This window comes from Coffea arabica, chromosome 8e (assembly GCF_036785885.1).
Source record: "Coffea arabica cultivar ET-39 chromosome 8e, Coffea Arabica ET-39 HiFi, whole genome shotgun sequence".
In the NCBI taxonomy this organism is placed as follows: domain Eukaryota; kingdom Viridiplantae; phylum Streptophyta; class Magnoliopsida; order Gentianales; family Rubiaceae; genus Coffea; species Coffea arabica.
This window is the reverse complement of record NC_092324.1, coordinates 37,487,429-37,509,870: the sequence shown is the minus strand read 5'-3', so window position 1 is coordinate 37,509,870 and position 22,442 is coordinate 37,487,429. Positions and strand designations below refer to the sequence as shown.

At 33.6% G+C, this 22,442-nt stretch overlaps 2 protein-coding genes and 1 long non-coding RNA gene across 3 annotated transcripts; 2 read left to right on the top strand and 1 right to left on the bottom strand.

Moving 5' to 3' along the window:
• Positions 1-273: 273 nt before the first annotated feature.
• On the top strand, positions 274-5,448 carry LOC113704147 (aspartyl protease family protein At5g10770-like). The gene is made up of 2 exons (XM_027225847.2): positions 274-515; positions 4,022-5,448. Exons 1-2 carry the CDS (start codon positions 329-331, stop codon positions 5,281-5,283), a joined length of 1,449 nt encoding a protein of 482 aa, XP_027081648.1. The 5' UTR covers positions 274-328; the 3' UTR covers positions 5,284-5,448.
• Positions 5,449-5,777: 329 nt separating this feature from the next.
• LOC113702943 (uncharacterized) lies at positions 5,778-8,192 on the top strand. Its single transcript, XR_003451310.2, has 3 exons — positions 5,778-7,000; positions 7,219-7,406; positions 8,083-8,192. It is a non-coding gene; the product is annotated as an uncharacterized lncRNA (long non-coding RNA).
• An 828-nt stretch (positions 8,193-9,020) lies between these two features.
• On the bottom strand, positions 9,021-11,308 carry LOC113703556 (aspartyl protease family protein At5g10770). Its single transcript, XM_027224957.2, has 2 exons — positions 11,103-11,308; positions 9,021-10,413 (listed from the first exon to the last, which is right to left on the bottom strand). The coding sequence occupies exons 1-2, from the start codon at positions 11,284-11,286 to the stop codon at positions 9,161-9,163; spliced, it is 1,437 nt and encodes a 478-aa protein (XP_027080758.1). The 5' UTR covers positions 11,287-11,308; the 3' UTR covers positions 9,021-9,160.
• Between the last annotated feature and the right edge of the window lie 11,134 nt (positions 11,309-22,442).

Here is a 22,442-nt window from a genome sequence, read left to right as displayed (position 1 = left end):
TTGATGATTAGCTGAAACTGAAAGCAGTAATTTTGCACTAGACGAACATTACGAGTTTGTGACTCTCTGGTCCACTCCACGTCCCAATTTCTCTTTTAAAATGAGTAATTCTACTAGATCATTTGTATGACTTGGTGGACCATCCCATTTTAGTTCTTTATTATTACAGGACCATCCAACAAATCACAATATGGAGATAAGCTAAACTTCTAAGTCCAAAGAAATAATTATACAGTCGTAGAGGTGACTTGCAAGCTTCAAACTTTGTCTATTTATATACTGGTTCAGATGCCATGTCTTTACAAGCCTATCAAAACAAAACACACCAATGGCACCTCCCACTTCCATCACCTTCTTCAATTTTATGATCTCCACTTATCTAATTCTCTCTCAGATTTCTGTGACCTTCGTGAAGGGCCATGCTTTGGAAAGAAGTCTAGCTGCTGAAATCAACTACCACACAGTTCATGTCAGTTCAATACTACCATCCTCTGCCTGCAAGCCCTCTGCCAAAGGTTTTATTCAATTGAACTTCCTGCTTCTTTCTTTCTTTCTTCAGTGGAATTGCTAGCTAGTTTCAGTTTTTGGGCTAGCTACAGAATTTTCTTTTGCACTACATAAGCATCTTTTTGTCATATTCATTCTAAATCTTAGATTTTGTGTTTGTTTTTAAAAGGACTAATGAAACTGCGAATGATAGATTCTACCAGTTTTAAGTACTCCATGAAGATTACTAGCTTTTGAGGGCTATTTGTTTAGTTAAAGAGGCCCCTAATATTTTTGTGGAAAGGAAGGTCGTTCAAAGAAGGAGATTTTAAACAATGAAGACTTTTTACTTAACTGTCCCTCCATAACTAGTTGGTTCCAAGACAACAATGAAGACAAACTAAGCAAAATCACACCTAATATTGATGGATTAACATGGGTGACCATTCTCACTTCTTTCCAAAACAAGAGAAGTCATATTCATTATTCTTTTACAGACTTCTTAAACATTTATTTTAAAGAAAAGATTTAGCATTGAAAAGTTTTGCAGCCTCCATCTCATTTCAGTGTCATTATTTCTTTGATTGGGTGTCACAAAATAAGAGTTTCTTTTTAAAGGTCATTAGCTATTGAGACTCATTAAGCCTCTATCAGGTTAGCTAGGACTAGTTTTGAATTCCTCTACCCCATTGCACCCTCCACTATTTAGTGTACTAAAGGGAAAAAAAATAACAAAGAACTTTTAAAAGTATTACTATAGTTTTCCTATTTTACCATTTGAAAAGAACAACTTTTCCAAAATTCGAATGCAATCCTCATTATTATCCGTTGTAAATATGAGGTTCATAATTAACCTAAGCCCCAAGAATTAGAAATTTCAGATTTCAATCCCCCAGATCCTTCCCATTTCTTGAATCCCATCCTTTTTCTATTGGAATTTTTTTATATAAAAAAAAAGAAACTTAAGGCCATAACCTAAAGACATGAATAAAATATTCCCATCTGAAGTAATGCATGCTCATTTGAGTAAACTGTTAGCACTGCAATGGATATCGTGGTTCAGCTCCATAAACATTACCAGCCCCAATTTTATTCAAATTCCAGCTAGTATACAAGAAAATGATTAATTTTTGAAATTCAGCAAATGGTTTCTATCACCAAAAAGTGCAGTTTTTTTATTTTTTTTTAAACAATCATAATTGGAAAGCTAATGATAAGTCGATGTTCATTATTCAGAACAAATTAACAAAACACTGCTTCTGGAAGTAGGAAAACAATAATTGTTAAAAAGGTTAGCAACGTACAACTTCTACCTACTAATAATGACAAGTATTTCAAGGCTTTTCCCACTTAGGATTTAATATTGCTTTCTGGTAAAGGTTGCAATTTGGGGTGGGGGGGGTGGGGAGGGGTGAAGAACAGCTAATCCTGCAGCCTAATGGCAAATATTAAATGAGATTCTACCAATAATCCAATCACCCAAGCAAAGGTGCCCATCCATAATCAAAGAAGAACTTTCTTTCCAATTATTTCTTTCATTGGAACAGGTAATATGTTAAATTTTGTCAAAAGAACCTTCCCAGAAATAGAAAAATTTTGGATAATTAATGTTAAATAAACAATTTAGAGGCTATTTATCACAAGGAGATGTCTTTATGTTCTTGAAATTACGCTAGTTTTTGAATATAATCAATGGCTCGTTTCCAATTCCAAAAGACTCTTATTCGCGCTATGCGCAGGGAAGATTATGTATGGTAAGGGTAAAATGCTTAAAGCAACTAGCATCTTGGCAAAGGAAAATGGCATTATTGATTAGTACTGGTATACATTTATTAGAAAAAAAAAGAAAATCCTTTATAATTGAGATGGAGCTGTCCTTATTACGATAGACCTCATCAGTATTATTCCCTCGCTAAATGCTATCACTTCAGCAGCCATTAGAAGACAACTGATAAAGAAACCAACCACCCAAAAAAACAAAAAAACAGCTAATAAGGAAAAACGTCTTTTTGGGCCAAAAAGCTAGGAAAGAGTGTGGTGGACATTATTGTTTCTCTCTCTTTAGCATCATCATGGGTTTCATCGCCCCTTTTGTTGAAATATCAAGTCACGGAGTGTATCACAGCTGTGCCGGCTAAATAAATGTCACTGTAAGTCGATTAATGTCCACTGTTTTAGGATTAATCATCAATTGTATCCTCAACATCTTTTCATAGTTCATATCTCCTTGCTAATTAGATAGTGATTTATGCAAAATTTTCTTCTTGCTAATTGGATATTTTACTCCTCTAGCTCAATTTTATGTTGGTTTAGACATTAGAACATTTTCCATTTGTTGAGTTTCATCAAAGGGTTCTCAAGGTGTGGCCACAAATCAATATTGATGAAACTTTGGCTGAAAATGGCAGAGTGCCTAATTTCCAATATTAAACATAATAAATGTTCATGACTATAGCTTGACTATTACTATTTATGAATAACCCTTCTTGATGTTCATTTGTTGATCATGATCAAAACCTCCATAATTTAAGTTTGATGAAAGATTCTTGTGGACATAAAGAACCCTCATGAGAAAAGAAATGTTGTTTGTTTCTTTTTAGGTTCATCATGGGCTCCATTGCCCTTGTAGTTGAAAGAAAGAAGTAACCTGAAAATTTCCAGAGTACCTACTTGTCTACAGCTATTTTGGGCAAACAAAAAGGTCTCTCTAATTGAAGGAGACAATACAATTATCAGAGTGCCCACTTCTCTTAATGAATCAAGAAATAATCTGAAAATTTCAAGCTATTCTTTGCCACTGCAAGTTGAAATTGGAAATCAAGTAGAGTAACACCCATTATATATTCTACTTATCTACATCATCTTTCATATGAGGTCTTTAGCTTTAGGATCAAGCATTAATATGTATCCTCAATCCCAAGATCAAACTTCCTTGCTATTAGATAGGGATTGTGCAAAAAATTTTCAAAAGCTTCTCATGTTGTAAACTAATGCTCGAGTTTGGATTTGTCACATTTAATGCACTGGTTTAATTTTTCACGTAAATGGTTTAGGCTGTATTAATAGTAGAACAAGTTATGCATAATTTTTTTGGTTTTAGACCTCCAACTTCATCGATAGTACCTCTTTTAGCCATTAAGTTTCATTGAGGGTCCCCAAGTCAAGATGTAGTGCAAAATGTGGAAGGTCAAGCATTAGACATAATAAAGTTTTCTGTCTAGTTTGACTGTTTACTGATCACCAAAAACCCTTCTTGACGTTCATTTGTTAATCATGATTAGAACCTCCATAATTATGAGTCTAATGAAGGAAATACCTTGGACGTTAAAACTAATGAATCACACTCTTTTGCTTGACGAAGTTTCTATCATCATGTAGTCTAATGGTGATATTCATCCACCAATTTACATATGCCGACATCTCAAATTCATAATAAGACATATTCTATACTAAAAACTGTCTTTTCCCATATAATTGCTTTGTAAAGTTGCCATAACATCAAATTTATCATTAACTAAGCCATCATTATCATCAGGTCCCAGTAGAAAGTCATCATTGAAGGTAGTTCACAGACATGGTCCATGCCATCAACTCAATCAAGAATCATCCAACAGACAAACCCTCACTCAAATCCTTTCAGAAGATCAAACTCGTGTCAAGTCCATTCAAGCCCGCCACGCTTTTGGAGCCGACACGGACAAAATTCGTGGTTCAAAAGCTGACCTACCTGCTAAGCGTGGAAGCGCAATTGGCACAGGCAACTATGTTGTCTCAGTTGGTCTTGGCACCCCAGCTAAATCATATACGCTTGTTTTCGATACTGGAAGCGATCTTACATGGACTCAATGCGAACCATGCGTGAGAGTTTGCTACAAACAGCAAGATCCCATTTATGATCCTGTAAAATCTTCATCATATTCCAACATTTCTTGCAATGCTCCCCAATGTTCTGCACTTTCCTCAGCAACTGGAAACAGCCCGGGTTGCTCAGCATCTAACTGTCTCTACGGTATACAGTATGGCGATCAGTCTTTTTCTGTGGGCTTTTTCGCTAAAGAGAGGCTAACATTGACACCTACAGATGTTTTTGATGAATTTTTCTTTGGTTGTGGGCAGAACAACCAAGGATTATTTGGAAAAACTTCTGGCTTGCTCGGCCTTGGCCGTGATCCGTTATCCATAGTTTCCCAGACTGCTCAAAAGTATGGCAAATACTTCTCTTACTGTCTTCCTACAAAGTCAGGATCAAATGGACACTTAACTTTTGGAAAAGGGTCGGTTCCAAATACCGTGAAATTCGCTCCTTTCTCGAGTTCAAGCTCTCAATCGAACGCGTTTTACTTCCTTGACATTCAAAGCATAAGCGTTGGAGGACAGCTGTTGTCTATTAGTGCATCAGTGTTCCAGACAGCCGGGAATATTGTTGATTCTGGAACAGTTATAACACGGTTACCTCCAGCGGCTTACTCTGCATTACGCTCTGCTTTCAGACAGCAAATGTCACAGTATAAAACTGCACCTGCTATATCCATACTGGACACTTGCTACGATTTTAGCAGCCAATCCACAGTGAAAATACCAAAGATCAGTATCCTCTTCAGTGGAAACGTAAAGGTTGATTTAGGTATTGAAGGGATGCTTCTTGCATCAAGTTTATCACAGATCTGTTTGGCTTTTGCTGGCAATAGTGCTGCCACAACCGTGGGAATTTATGGTAACATACAACAGCAAACTTTTGAAGTAGTTTATGACGTTGCAGGCGGGAAGCTGGGGTTTGCACCTGGTGGATGCTCTTAAATTGAACTAGATATACAATTGGACTCTATTAGCAGCAAAAGTGATTATCCTACAAAAAAGAAGTATCAATTTCTGAAAGTAGTGTCTGTGATAAGAAATAACCTAGTTAGGCTGAGAAAAATCAGTCAGAGGATAAATATACAGCTATGTCTGAAGTTAATATTATCAGTTTGCAATTTACTTCACGCTTTCAAGAATTTATTACCGTTTCCTGCATTACTATCAAATTCTTAGATAATGTTTTTCCTTTTTGTTTCTTGGAGCAGGAAGGGGCTTGTTCAGGGTCCCAACTGCCATACTAAGAATCGCAACTGTTGTAGTCTATGACATATTAAGAGTTAAGAATCATAGCACCTTGAAGAAAATGGAGACTTTCAAACTGAAATTTGAACAACTGTAGTTGAAAGCCAACATTTTTGCTGGGGACAGAGGATCTAACATTATTCAAGAAAAGGAAGAGTAGAAAATTATATGAAATAGAGGTAATTTTTCTGCACACCAACAGGGTTTCATCCCACCACCTACATTTTCTGCATCTATATCTAAAAGAATATCCATTTTGGGCTGATGATTAATCCCAGTAGTGGTAACATTAATTGAAATTTTGTTCATGGTAAATTTTAAACACCGAATTTACCATTTCTTCTGCAGTTTTTGATAGGTTCAAGCTCCATCGGTCCCATCTTACCTGTGAAATGTATCACAATATATTTTTTAGGGAACTGAATGCTTGCAAGTTGCAACCCATTGTGATTATAAAATCTAAGTTATTCAAAGATAATTCATAGTGAATATTCAGCTATTGATTGCTTAAAATTGGTGTGCAGAGAATCAGATACTGTTTCTGTCAAGCATGAGACAACTGTTACCAAAGAGTTCCCACAGATGTAAAGACTCGCAGAAACTTTCAATTTACTTTCAGCAACACTGATGCCAAGGAGTTCCAAACGCATAAAGGATCCTTGACTATAATTTGATTGAATTTTCAAAGGTGTTAGGAAATTAGCTTAATTTCCTTTAGACAGGTTTTTTATTTTGTGTGGAAATAACTAGTTTTCTTATTGGTTTTAGTTACTTGAAGTAATAGTCAAGAGATTTCCTATTTGTATGAATATAAGAATAGAAGTTATTTTCTATTATGTATAAGATTTGGAATTAGCAGTTATTTTCTATTATTATTTGGATTTGGATATTGGCCAAGTAATGTAACTTATAAATAGGTGGGGGTTGGCATACTATAAAGTGGCATATAAGGGCGATATATAACCTTATATATGGATTGAGAGAGGGCTATTGGAAGATGAGAAATGATATATAAGAGTTGAGTTTGATTTCAAATTATATTCTTGTATAAGATTTTTTTCTCATAATAAAGAATATGTTTTTCTCTGTGAACGTAGGTTCAATGATGGAGTTGAACTACGTTAAATCTTATATGCATTTATCTTTTATTCTTGAGACTTATTTGTCATTAAATTATTATATTCTTGATATTTCAATAGTCGTATATTTCGTACTTGGATCTTAACAACTAGTATCAGAACAGGGTTTGTGGTTAGATTCTGATTGACTATTGAAATTAAGTAGATTGGTGGCTATTACTAATTCAATAATTTAATGATGGTATCTTTGTTTCAAGGATTTGACAAGAAGCATTGAAAGCGAAGGATGGAAAGTCAGAAAGTATGAAAATATTTGACGGTATGAATCTAGATAGGTAATTCAAAGGTCAAGGAAAAGGTGGAGTTTAATATTGATTTTGGATGTGAATTGGTGGAAACTTTCTCATAATTCCAATAGTTGATATTTCATCTCAATGGTTTTTAGATTTCAGTTATGTTTTTTGGGTGGTGTGGCATGTGTTCTAAAGAAATAAAAGAATCTAATTTCCAAATGTTAGAAGACTCTGATGATTATGAGTTTTACTACATGTAGTGTTTTGGAAACCACATATGGCGAGACAGTCCTGAGGATGGGAGAAGTATGATAATTTTACCACTTGGTTGCCTCAATGGTTAGAGATAAAGCTCATAAAAAGGGATCCTGAATTGCAAGTGGTGGTGAGAAGAAATCCTACGAAGGGAGATGATGAATTGAGACATCTTCTCACGAGTTAAGAGGAGGTTAGACTCGGAGTAATTACACATATTTATTTGTCAATTGAATTAATTGGGTGTCAGCATTGTATTGATTCGGATGTTTAGTTCAGTACAATATTATTTGGTAGTTAAAAGCAAATTGTTACTAAAAGAAATATTCATCAAGGTAGAAATTTGTTATGAAATTGGTTTGATTTCTTTTAAACAGGTTTTTTGTTTTGCGTGGAGGTAACTAGTGTTCTTATTGATTTTAGTTACCTGAAATAGTAGCTAAAGTGAATTTCCTATTTGTATGAGTATAGGAATAGAAATTATTTCCTATTATGTATAAGATTAGGAATTAGCTTATTACTTGGATGTTGACCAAGTAATGTAACTTATACATAGGTTGGGGTTGGCATACTATAAAATGACACACAAAAGCGACATGTAGCCTTATACATGGGTAGAGAGAGGCTTTTTGGAAGATGAGAGATGATATATAAGGTTGAATTTGAGTTCAAATTATATTCTTGTATAGGATTTTTTTTTTTCATAAAAAAGAACGGATTTCTCTCTGTGGACGTAGGCTCAATGATGAAATCAAACCACGTTAAATTTTGTGTATCATTTATCTTTCATGGTTGTGATTTGTTTGTCATTAAATTGTTATATTCTTGATGTATCAATAGTCATGTATTATGCGCTTGAATCCCAACAGAAGCTGCCATGTCAGATATTTGAACTTCAACGCAGAAGAGGAAGTTGTGGATCTTGCAGTCCACCACATATCCTGAGCAACAACTTGTCAATTTAAGGATTTAGCCAAAATTTGTAATAGTTTGAGAAACAACTGAAAGATCACCTCGGTCAACTCTGCCTGGCTATCCCCTTTGTAAATTTGAGAGCAACCAGAGAATCATCCCTGCCAACTGCAAATGTCCCATTCCTGTGTTTGAAAAAATACGCTGGCCACTATAATTAACTATGCCATAATCAAATGGATTTGCTGAAGACATCTGAGGTAGTAACCAGTAGTAGAGCTTGACAGGTCCCCATGTCCTTTGGAATCAAATTTCTCATTGTGTTTCATATTGAATAGCTAATTTCCAGAGTAAAGAATAAATGAACCGTTTGAATAGGTAGAGACTTTGATGGATTGAAAGGAAGGTATGTCAGCCGCTAGCTGGTTACTACATATCAAATAGCTAAAAATTGGCTTTGAAGATGTCATCAGGATTTGTTATACTGTTCCCTTCTACCTCTGGGCACAAAAGGTGGATGTCAGGTGAGGTACTCTACATTTCCTATGAGAAACGTGGCTTCCACTTCAGGATAGTTGGCCAGACATTGATATGCCATCAATCTCACGATGTGATAAAGAGATTTGAGTCTCAATTTTTTGGGATTAATGAGTCATTAACATGTTAATCAACCTATGTCTGTCAAAGTTTCTAGCGTTATCAGTTCCGCTACCAATCATTTTGGGTTCGTTGTTAGTGTCAACTTATCAAAGTTTCCTGAATACTAGCTATGTTTTTTAGTATTTGAAAAGTAGGAGAGGAACTTAAAATGGTCACAAGTTCTCAGCAGCCAATTGTTTTAGTTATATGAGTGAATTCCTATGCAACGCCTAAATTAAGAAATCATTGCGTAATATGGGAAACTAAAGACTTCCAATTTGAAATTTGAAAAGTAAAATATATGTTGAATTACATATGCCATCAGCTTGCTGATGGTTCACGAATATTCAAGAAAAGAAAAAGTACAGAATTCTATGGAGAGCAAGATTTTGTTTCTCAATGTCCGCAAGGTTTTGTTCCAAAGCCTATTTTACCAGCATCTATGTCATAGAGAATATCGAGTTCTCGCTGCTGATTATTACCAATAATAGTAAGATCATCAGATTTTTTATTTGCTGCAAATCCTAGGCACCATATGTATGGATTCTTCTTTGCTATCCACACAATTCCTGATGGATTCAAGCTTACATCAGTCGCACCTCCAAAATGGAGTGTAATTTCAGGTAACTGAATGCTTCCATACCCCGTCACATCGTAGCATGTGTCTAACTTCTCCTGAGATGGTGCTGGTGGATAATCAGCCATTGATTGCTTAAAGTTCTTACTTAAAGCAGTATATGCTGACGGCGGTAGGTAAGTGATAACTGTTCCGGAGTCGATCACAGTTCCTACAGATGTAAATATTGTAGGTGAAACATCCAATCTGCTTCCCGCCACACTGATGCCAAGCAATTCCAGAAAGTATAGGGAGCTGCGATTATAACGTCGTGGAATGTTTTGTGGAGGTTCGATCAGATTCGTGAATTTTAATCCAGAAGATGAAGTTGCTGATCTTGCACGATCGCCAAAGTCTATATGCCCCAAGGAACTGGAAGTTTTAGGAAGACAATAGCTGAAAGTTTTGGCGAATTTTGAAGCAGTCTGGGAAACAAGTGAAAGATCACCTCTGCCTAGTCCAAGTACCCCTGCTCCATTAGCAAAATTGCCAGCACCCCCATCAGTAGTTAAACCACAACCAAATTGAAACCTTTCAAACACATCTGATGGTTCCAGGGACAGTTTGTCACATCCCCAATATCCTCTAGAATAAGTTTTGTCTAAATAGTTCATATCGAATGCACCATTTACAGTGTTAGGTTTGCAGGAACCGTTTAAATAAGTGGAAGACTTCGAAGGATCAAATAGAAGGTTTTCAGACTTGCAGCTTTTTGAGCATGGTTTGCAACGCACCCAAGTGTAGTCACTACCTGTGTCAATTATTACTTGGTAGTCTACTTTGGGAGTGCCTAAACCAATGGTAGTAAGGTACTCTCCACCAAGTAGGATTGGATCAGATGTTTGGACTCTTGATCCTGAACCAGCAGCTTTTGAATAGACATTTGAGGCTCTCTTGTTATTCAGTGACCGGACTCTGTTTTCATCCTCGAGCAAAGATTCTTCATAAGCAGAAATTTCCTTTGTACGAGGGATTTGTGAGCATGGTCCACGTTTAGATGTTACTACCATCTTTCGTGATCCTACAGAAGAGCCTGCGGATAACCAAAATCTTGTTAGATTCTACTTTTCAGCACAATCTAGTATCCTGATTAAGCTAAGTAAAAAAGCAGGAAAGAAATCAAGAATCATTTTTCATTTGTTGTACACTTTATATTGGCCAAACCAATCTAGGCTGAAACGGTAGGAAAATAAAAACTACAGGGCGAATCCTTAGATAGGTTCGATAACAACCAAACCAACATATAGATCATGTGATATATGTAATAGTAAAATAAAATTTCTTACATCAGTACATGTCATTCATGAGGAGAAATTTTATATTGGTCCGAATCAACAATTTGGCATTGTCCAGTCATTGATCCATAATCAATGAAAAAGTTTAACGCGAATACATAAAGGCCCTACTTGCTAATTCACATGTTAGGTGAGGCCTACCTCGCATGTATGTTAGATGAGGCCTACCTCGCATGTTAAATGGAACCAAGTAAAACTCTTGTGTATTCATATAGAATTCTTTCATTAATCCTAAAGCAACTACTATATTTGTCAAGTAGTTGCTTCGAAAAAACATAAAATTTTCCTATGCATGACTATATACATATTAATAATCGCAATAGATCAAATATACCTAATATTTGTCAAACTCAAATAGTACAGTACATAATTATCAAGAAACTAAAGCAGAAATTATTAAAGGATAGAACATGCTAGATATATGCACCTTTGGTATGTCCTGTGCAATATGGCTTTGGCAACAGTGAACTCACATTCACCATATGATAATGAGGTTTTGCTGGCTTTTCCACTCCATGAGAAATTGCAACACTAGAACAAATTAACCAAAACAAAGTAGATTTAAAGAAAGATAGACGATTGCTGGTAGAAGGCAATTGTGCAAGTGCCATGGATAGTGTGTAAGTGTGACACTTTTTTGTAACTGCGTGCGTAACTATGAGAGGAGGAGTCATTCTTATATACTAGTACAGTACTTGCACTAGTACTAGTCACAAGAGAAAAGAAAAGGTGCTATTGACGTGGAATTGAGGGAAGACTTGGGTTGTTCTGCCTTTTAGGGTTGGCATACTTTTCTTTTGCCACTGTACTTGGAGACGACCGTTACCAAGGTTGACTTGACTTGTAAACTGAACTAAAGAGCACGTTAACCTTTATGCTCTAGGCAAATTCTTTTATTTGTCGTCAATATGACATTTAATATTATTGGCTAAGAATTTTTTAAAATTTCCTTATTTTTTTTCTCCCCTTTAGGAGACGTTTTTGAGGTTTGTGAAATCCATGCACAAGTGCAAAAAAGAAAAAAAAAACGTTTAAATTACCTTAGGAAAGGCCTATTTGAATAAAAGGGTGTATGATAAATCAAATTGATTTACTGTAGGAACAATTGTCTGAGAATTTTTATTTGCTTTTGAACTTTTTTTTTAGAACTCTTTATGATTTTCACTGTTTAAAATGCTCAAAATTTATACTACAATATATCTTCGACAAAAGGATTTCTCAACCTCAAAATGTACATTTTTCTAGTCATCTTGACCCACATAATACCAAAATCTGGCTATTGTGTCCACCACACGACTGACCTATTAATATTAATACCAAGCCGAGGACTTGGTCAAGTCTCCCAACATGACAAAACGACGGAAACAAATTCTTCCAAACCAAAATACAAAAAACATTCAAACATCATGTAATGGCATGGGACAGATGTTGAGACATACTATATTTATAACATTCCTTTTTGATAACAGATGTTGAGAAAATATTTAGTACAAAATCAAAAAAGCTTTTGGGAGATTATGTATGCTTCATTCAGCTGGTTTTCGGCAGAATATACACACCAAAAAGTGGACACACCCTTAATGTAATCTAGCTAATATGATATATAATCTAATATGAAAAAATGGATGTGTTCGTATAGGAGATTATTTGAAATAATTACGGTAGCGCTTTTTATTATATGATATATATGGGATAAAAAGGTGATTGAGAAAATAAAAAATTGCATTGAAAATTGTACTTGTGATGCAACCAAATAATTTTTGGCCACACAATGGTATCCACACTCATTTGCACTCCATTTTTTTGTTAATTGCACTGCTACCATTTTCTTTATCATATAGTTTAATAAATAAAAACCATCTGATAGAAACGGTAGTGAAAGTGTGATTAATACAAATGGAAGTGCAAATAACATTTCACTCTAATATCTAGAAGAATTTTCATTTAGGAGAGGCTAATATTCAAATATATTAGCTCGAAAAAGAAATCAATTTTTTGGGAAGCATTTTTTATTTTGCTGTCTGATAACATGAAACATTTCATCATCTGATTTTTTTAAGTTAACTATAAACATCAGATTTAACTAAACAGTTAACCTAGTTTGATTTATTTCTCTTTTTTGGGAAGCATTTTTTATTTTGCTGTCTGATAACATGAAACATTTCATCATCTGATTTTTTTAAGTTAACTATAAACATCAGATTTAACTAAACAGTTAACCTAGTTTGATTTATTTCTACTTTCAGATTAATGCCAAAAATATATTTATAAAGTTCTAGATATTATAAATTTAGAATGAGAATAACTGAAATGTTAGTAATTGCCATAAACTTCTCAATTATAAAATTAGAATAAGAATAACTGACTAAGATCTAAAATATCATAAAAGAAATTCTAAAGTAAAAAGAAAAAATAAATAAAACTTACCTTGAAACAATGGAGGTTGGGGAGGAGTTGATGTTTGAAATAGGATCGGATCAAGTTGTTTGGGGACGTAGATATTGATGAATAAATGTTCAAGTGGAGTTGGGGAAGGGAATCAATGATGATCAACTGACGATTGAAAAAATTCGATTGTATTTGTGTTTCTTTTAATGTAATCAATCTAGTTTAAATAGAATTGTATGGACAGTTGAATTCCTTTTGTTTGTTTTTTGTTGCCCATGTGTATAGTGTTTTCTAGTTGCTGTTTTAAATTATAGTAATCATAGGTAATATAGGAAAACTAAGAATTAATTTATTATAGGACATTTGTGTTATTTAATAGTAAATATAAAAGTTCCTCTTCCTCTGTTTTTGTTTTATGTTTAATAAATTCTATCCTAGGCTATTTTAGTGAGAGTTTCTCTCTCCTAATGTTTATTAGTGAGAGTTTTCTTCTCTTATAAACTATTCTAGTGGGAGTTTTATTTTATTTTTTTTTATTTTTTTTCTCAGATCTAAGAGTTGTTTCAGATCTATGTATTAGATTTGAGATTTCTTAAGTCTTCTAGTTAGATCTCAGAATCAGTTTTGAATTTAAACTAATTGGATAGCAAATTTGAGGGAATTGACATCCATACATATTTGTGAAATAGCTCATACAATTAGTCAGATTTGATGGTTTGTAATTGACAGTGTAATCTTTTTTGTTTTATAACTCTATTAAATTTAGTGATTTTTTAGATTACATATATTTGTGACATGATCTATGTATTTTTGTCAGTAGTGCAGTTTTCTTTGTCAAGCAAATCGTGTTAAACGATTTTCAACTAGTTTATTAATAAAATTGGCTTCTGTCTTATCAAAAAAAATCTTATACTAACAGTATACTAATATATGGAAACTAGTTATTGGTTTGTTAAAAGAAATTTTTACTAGTTAACAGAACAAAATAGTACGTTAATGTTTGTGCTTTAGGCAATTGTTATAATTTCTCTTTGGAAGTTGACCATTCAATATGATATTTAATTTTATTAGCTATAAGCTTTTAAAATCATCGTTATTTTCTTCGTCCCCTTTGGAGACGTCTTTGAGGCTTGTGAAGTCATGCAGGAGTGGGGAAAAAAAAAGAAAGAAAGAGCTTAAATTGGCTTAGGAATGGCCAATTTGAACAAAAGGGTATACGCTAAATCAGATTGATTTACTGATAAGAACAACTGTGTTAGAACTTTTATTTGCTTTTGAACTTTTTTAGAATAGTTGTAATCCATACGATTTTCCCTTTTTAAAATGCTCAAAATTTATGCAATATGTGTTTGACAAAAATCCATTTCTAAAAGCCTTTTACATATTCCATGGATATATTAGAGGTCCGTTTCAAGGGCCAGTAATCTTGACCCATAATACCCTGGTCTCGCTGTTGCGTCCAAGACACGGTTGACCTACTAGGCAAACATTTTGGATAGACCCCTCTATGTAGACTGCGTGGCCCAAATTTTATTATTCCAAAAATTGAACATGTGGCAAAATTTGGGCCAACCCAAGTTTTTGCCTTACTTCTAAGCCGAAGACTTGACCAAGTCTACCAAGAGGCATGGGACAACTCTGAGACGTATCATAACTTTGAGGCATCCTATATTTAAGACTTGAAAGGAAATTTAGTACAAAATGGTATTGATTTTTTGGAGTTTATTTACGCTTCATTCATTGGTTTTTGCTAGAAGCCACATACCAAAACGTTGACACATCCTAAATCTAAATATAATCTATAGTGATATATAATCTAATACCAAATATATTGTAATCTATGCTATGAAAAAAGTATGAATATGCTAACTTTAATATTTTTCTTTTTATGGATCTATCTAATTTATTCCTGTTGAGGGTTCTTTTGCCAAAAAAAAGAAAGAAAGTCTAATACCAAAGGCCAAAGCTAAGGAACTATTGTAAGGGTACTAGTGGAGCAAAAAATAAAAATAGGACAAAATTGAAAATTCATCAAAAGTGTCAAACCTGCAAATGACTGGATACGGGACCCAACACCTGAGGTACACCCCGTGTTTCCTGCCTCATAGATCCTGATCTCAGTTCTGCAAGTTGTAGAGCAACTTGGAGCTTATTTATTCAAGTTTTTTGACAACTTTTCTGAAAAAAAAAATATGGAGATTTTAAGAATCATCTTTTAACAATTCTAATAGCCAACTTGTATCAACTTTAACATGATTGATTGCAGTTTTGATTTTCTATAAATAAAGACCTTGGATAACATTTCTTACAATTTTGGAGTCTAGAGAAACTATACAAAATATATATTTTTTATTAGAATTTCTTAGTTCATTAGTTTAGGAGTATAGATTAGTGTAGTTATCCAATTCTTATATATCTAACTAAACAAAAGAGGAGATGAAGAATGAAGATGAAGAGTTTGGAATCTCATGTGACAATGGTGACATCTTTCCTATTACTTTATTTCTTGTATCAAATCTTATGTTTAGTTATAATACAAGTTTGCTTATTCTTTGTATTTCATTTATGTCTTGCTAGTTTGTGTATCTAGGGATAGATGAACTATCTATTATTGTTATGTGATTTTTTCATAGTTTTTTGAGTTATTTCTTGTGTAAGTTATTTAGCACTCTTGCCATTTCAATCATGATTAATTGGCCACTAGTTGTGATTATCTAAAAATGTTGTATCATCAATGAAAGTTGTGATTTACCACTAGTTCAAAAAAGTACTAAATCTAAAGAGTATACTCATGAAATTAGAGGTGCACTTTGGTGGTTTTGGTAGTAATTCCATGTAATTTCATAGAAGTAATGAACTTATAGTTAATTTCATAACTACGAGAGGAGGTATGAATTATCTATAGGTATGATAGGCAACTGGCGAGAGCGGGTATTGCATACATTAGGATATCCTGCCATGTTTAGTCAAATAATAACAATCAATTAATTAGTAAATTTACTTGAAAGAGTAGTTTGGAATTCCATGCCCCTAGGAGCTTTTAAAGGTTTGTTTTACTCCTTTAATTTCATGTTTATAGTGTAGATTTATATTCATGCATTTGTGATAATCTAAATAATAAAGGAGTTCAAAGCCTATCGATAATTGACATGTTCCCTGAGGGATTGACATCTAATATTTCTATACTGATAAACAATTTGTATACTTGTCTAAAATTAGATATTTAGCTTTTTAAAATTTGGTGCAAAGAGAAAGTCTCGTCATTGGCTATAAATAGAGTGGGTCTTTCGTGAGAATAAATGCATCAAATCAAGTGAGTTTTAAGTGGGCTATTTGAGCCTTTGAATCATTGAGTATTTTTGTAATAAAAATATTTTAGACTCGCTTGCACTTTAGTGTCAGTTTCTTTTGCATCTTTGAACACTTTACTAAGACATTTGTACTTTCTTATTTATAGTGAAATTTTATTCCTCCTCACATAGATATAGGTCAATTTGATCGAATCACGTAAATTCTGCATCCGCAGACATAAGTCAATTTGATCGAACCACATAAATTTTATGTCTCTATTTTATTTATTTTTGCTTTATTATTTGTCTTTTAGGGTTGTCAAGAACCCTTTCATTAATTTCTTGGAACTCGACCTTACGTATATTTATATGAAGAATTGCTTGGACGTTGGAAAATTTGACTGAACTACATATATTAAGTGTGTTTGTTTTATTTATTTTTGCTTGTTTAGTTATCTTTTGGGGTGATCAAGAACCCTTTTGTCAATTTTCTAGGACTAGATTTTACATGTATATGAAAAGCTGCTGACAAATTTTTGCACTCTCACATTTTCCATCTTTCATCCCGGAAGAACTGTTGCTGTTTTTTGCGGTAACACAAGCATTATTACTTGAGCATGAAGTGCTAGTGTAATTGTAGCTTGACAAAGGAACGTCTCTAAAAAATCATGATCAAATACAGCAAAAATTCATACATCATGTCAAGGCATAAGACAAATGTTGAAAGTCTATAAGAGTCCTTGTTACTCGAACGAAATAGTATAATCTAATATGATATAGAATCTAATACCTAATTTAATCTAATCTATATTATTATAAAAGTGGGAATAAGCTCATTTTGATGTTTCTCCCTTTTTTGATCCACCTAATTTACCCTATCAAAGGTTTTTGGGGGAAACTGCAAGATTTAATGCACGAGATGACTAAACTGGGCCAAAGAAGGTAGTTTAATACTAAATTTATCTGTATGACTACCTTTTGACACCTATCAACAACACAAAATCTAAGTGATATGATTAGTTGTTTGTCTGCAAGGACAATTTGTATGTCTTCTAATTATAGGGATAATTTGCTAAGCAACTCACCTTACAAGAGAGCAACTTGCATTTAAACCTATTATTGAATACGATTTGATTTTTGATGGAATGACATTTTAAAAGATGAAAAGTTTGATTGGTAGTGAGTTTATCGAAGATTGAATCACAAAAAAAAGGGGACAACGAATGTGAGAGAAAACGATGGGAAACCTTAATCAAGGAAGCAATCCCTTTGAGCTTATAATAAATCTCTTAATCAATCATAATGGGACATAAGATAAACAACCTTGATACTTTGTCATCAAGGCTACAAAAAATACATGCGTGTATAAGCAAGTATCTTGTGTAGGAGATGCCAATCTATACAGTATAGTTTCTCGCTTGCTTTGCGTCTCCTGGCTTATACATGCGGATTAATACCTATCCGATTAATGTCCCACTTTGAATAGATTAATATCATCCATAATATATTTTAGGAAATTATTTTCAATTTTTCTTTTTGGTGGAGCTTTTTTTTTGGGCAGTTTGGAAACCGTTGTTGGCATATAAGATTTTTTTTTTTTTTTGCAAATTATAGTGTGAACCCAACTAATTAACTACCTCCGTGCAGATAACTCCCAAGACTTGAAAAATAAGAACTAGACACATACGTGATGAGGACAGTGTATAAAGTAATCTTACAAATTTGGCTTAATTTCAAATAACCTCCTTGCAATCAAGGGTTAGAAGCAATTCATCTCCCGTACTCATGAAACTTATAAATTGCTTCGTGATGATAATGATCATAGGGATAATTTAACAAACCTCACCTGAGGTTTGTGCTAATATCACTTGGCATCCCTTAAGCTTTAGAAACATTGCTTACTCTAGGGGTGCTAATTGATTTTAGCACAAACCTCAGGAGAAGTATGTAAAATAACTGGCAATGGTTTTTCAGCTCCTTAGAAGAAAATTATCACATGATCCTTTTCCGTTTTCTTCTTTTCCATAATATACTTAGAATTCTTATTTTTTCCTCTTCCATTTCTATTATAGTAAAAATTTTGACAACGACACGCTAAAAAACTATTTTTAATGGTTAAGCATATATATTGCTATTTCCCTATGAAGAATATCTTTTTCTATTGACAAGATTTTTCTTCCACTTCAAATTTTAAAACCTAAATACCCTATTTTTTACAAGTATATATATCATTTATCGGGCATAAGGGATTTAGGTGTCAATTCCAGATGAAAAAATGATCAACTACCGATGATTTTCCAACTCCTTTATTATTTAGACAATCACAAATGCAAGAAATTAAATTTACGCTACAAACATGAAATTAAAGTAATAAAAACTAATAATTAAAATTTTCTAGTGTCATGGAATTCCTAACTACTCTTGTAATGGATCTACCGGTTAATTGAGTGTTATCATCTTGGCAAATTGTCGTATAGTTTCCTAGTGTATGTGAAACCAACTCTCATAGTATATCAACTATACGTGTAACTAAACGATACCTACTCTCGTGGTCATTAAATTAACTATAGATTCTTTACTTCTATGAAATTACATGGAATAAGCGACCAAGACCACAAAGATGCACACTACTCTTGTAAGTGTACTCTCTAAATTTAGCACTTCTTTAAACTAGTATCAAATCTCAGTTTAAATCGCTGACTTAACACCTTGAAATTATCAAAATTAATGGCCATTAAATCATGATTATAAAACTAGAAATACTAAATAACTTGTTCAAAATAATAGCATCAAATAATCAAGTAAATATCACAAACAAGTCATAAAAAGTTCAACCATAACTCTTGGCATAAACTTTTAGAAACACAAAATAAAAATCAAAGAAAAGACCACACTTATATTGTAAGTAAACATGAAATGAAATACAAAAAAGAAAGTAACAGGAGAGAAGTCACCCTTATTATGTAAGTTTCAACTCTCCATCTTGCTCTTCAGCTCTTCATCGAAATCTAACTACAAGTACAAGAGTAGTTGAGCTAAAGTACAGTACCTTATTCTACTTCTATACTAACTACTAGGAGCTTGTAGCTTAAAGCTGCTTTTTTTGGTGTTTCTCTTCTCTCCAATCTTATTTTGATGTTTTGCCTCTTTTTGATCTACCTAATATAGGGCTATTAGAGGTTTCTATGAGAAATTGGAAGATTTAATTCATAAGATGGCTAAATTGGGGCAAAGAATTTAGTTTAATACTATATTTTTCTCTATGACTAACTTTTCACACCTTTATACACAAAAACTAAGTGAAACTTTTTTTATACTATTTTTTTTAGTATAAGTGGGAGAGTTCAAACAAGGATCTTTCACTTACACTCCATCCCCCTGAACCACCCACCATCCCTCTTTCTACGAGATCTAAGTGACATGATTATTTGTTTGTTTGCAAGTATAATTTGTATGTCTTCTAATTATAGGAATAATTTGCTAATCAACTCACCTTACAGGAGAGCAACTTGCAATCAAACCTATTACTTAATACATTTTCCTTTTTGTTGGAATTGCACTTTAAAAGAGGACAAGTGTAATTGGTAGTGAGTTTATCGGAGATTGAATCACACAAAAAAAAGGAAAAATGAATGTGAGAGAAAACAAGGGGAAAATCTTAATCAAGATAGCAACCCCTTTGAGTTTATAATAAATCTCTTAATTAATGACATAAGACAAACAACCTTGATACATTGTCATCAAGGCTACGAAAAATACATACACGTACAAGTAAGTGCATGAGAAGCCAATCTATACAGTATAGTTTCTCACTTGCTTTGTGTCTCCTGGCTTATATTGTCCCACTTTGAATAGATTAATATCGGCCATAATATATTATAGGAAATTATTTTTTTTCTTCTTGGTGGAGCTTTTTTTTCGGTAGAGTTTTTTTTTGTTTTGGGTAGAGGTTGAAAAGTGTAGTTGGCATATAAGATTTTTTGGCTAATTATGGTGTGAACTCAACTAATTAACTACCTCCCTGCAGATCACTCCGAGGACACCAAAATTAAGTAGTTGACACATTCGTGATGAGGACAATGTATAAATAATCTTAGAAATTTGGCTTAATTTCAAATAACCTCCTTGCAATTAAGGGTTGGAAGCAATTCTATCCCATACTCATGAAACTTACAAATTGCTTTGTGATGATTAATGATCGTAGGGATAATTTCACGAACTTCACCTGAGGTTTGTCTTAATATCACTTACTACCTCTTAAGTTTTAAAAACATTGCTTACTTCAGGGGTGCTATATGATATTAGCACAAACCTTAAGAGAAGTATCTAAAATTATTCCATAGTCAAATGTATGTGGGTAGAAAAAGGAAAATCATGCTCTCACTAGAAGAAAATTATCATATGAACCTTTTCCCTTTTCTTATTTTCCATAATATACTTAGAATTCTTTTTTCTCCTCTTTAATTTGTATTACGGTAACAGATTTTGACAATAACATGCTAAAAGTTTTTTTTTTAATGGTTAAGCATATATGTTGCTATTTCCCTATGAAGAATATCTTTTTTTTTATTGATGAAGTTTTTCCTTCACTCCAAATTTTAAAACCTAAATACTCTATTTTCTACAAATATACATATCATTTATTGTGTATACCCCATTTATTGTTGGACTCTCTGTTACAACACCAACAAGAAATTTTTTGAAGCACAAAAGCAACATGTGGACCCTGTTATAAATTGCCTAAATGTTTTATCTTGATTCTTTTACTTGCGTCCCGTAGCTAATTCCAACACCAAAAAAAAGGAAATTCTTGTTCACGAGTCACCCCCACCTATTTCACAGTACAAGTTAAATATTGATGTTTTGTCTTTGTTAAGGAAAAACACCTCGAGAAAGTCCATAAAAAGGTGCAATATATAAATCAAGAACCCAATTTTGATCCAAAAGTTGAAACTGATAAGTCTCAGATCCTTATATATTAACCTCTCTTTCTCTATCTCTCAAACCAATGTAGGACACAATTTTTTACTTATGAATCTAGCAATCTCCCCCTTCATGAGTGACTCCCTACATTGAACCCAAGTTTACAAATTCTTGTTCGAACCCATTTTAATACTCAACGCAAGCTTATTTAACACCTAAGATCACCTTTTTTCCAATCTTGGACCCCACTCTTCTTCAATATCCAAACTGAATTCCGAACCCTTGCCAATCCTTGGCTTCTTGATCTAATACCAACCAGATCCTCTGTCAAATCTATGGCGCACCTAGTTCAACACCAACTAAACTCATTAGCACTTTGGTTCATCACCAAAAAGAAAATTTTCATCAACCCAACTCCGAGAAGAATCCATTTGCCCATGAGTAGTCTAGTCTCACAATCAGAAACTCTGATACCACTTGTTGGGAAGAAACATCTCGAGAGAGTTCATCAAACTTTGACTCAAAAGTTTAACCTATTAGGACTGGGACCCTTTCGTACATATTAACCGTTCTTTCTCCAACTCTCAAACCAATATGGGATAAAATTCTTTACTAGGCTTCTTTGAGCTCTGGATGCTCTGGAGCTAGGGTTTAATTAGAGATTGTCAAGGAAGTTGGATTACTAGCTTCTCAAGGAGATTAGGCTCTACATTAAGTCTAACTGCTGAGTGTTGGGGGCTTGTGGATGGCCTCAATTTAGCAGCCCAATTAATTATTCCTCTGCTGGAGATTGAACTTGACTCTCGAGTGCTGGTTAATCTATTCAAGATGAACACTACTGATACTCATGAACTAAATTTCTTTTAATGGATTGTAGGAGATTAATTGCGCAGTTTCAGCAAACCACATTGAAGCATAATTTCCGTGAAGCCAACTGTTGTGCCGACGTATTGGCGAAAGAGCGTAGTTTGCAAAATTGTCTTTTTGTTGTTTGTCCCCAGTGCCCAACTTTTGTATCCACCCTATTTTTGGAAGATATTAGGAGCTTAGCTTTGCCAAAGATGACTGTACTTGATAACTTCTAAGCTCTATTGGTTACCTTCTTTTAATCTAATTTATCCATTTTCTATCAAAGAAAAAATTGATAATTTTTGAACTTCTTTATT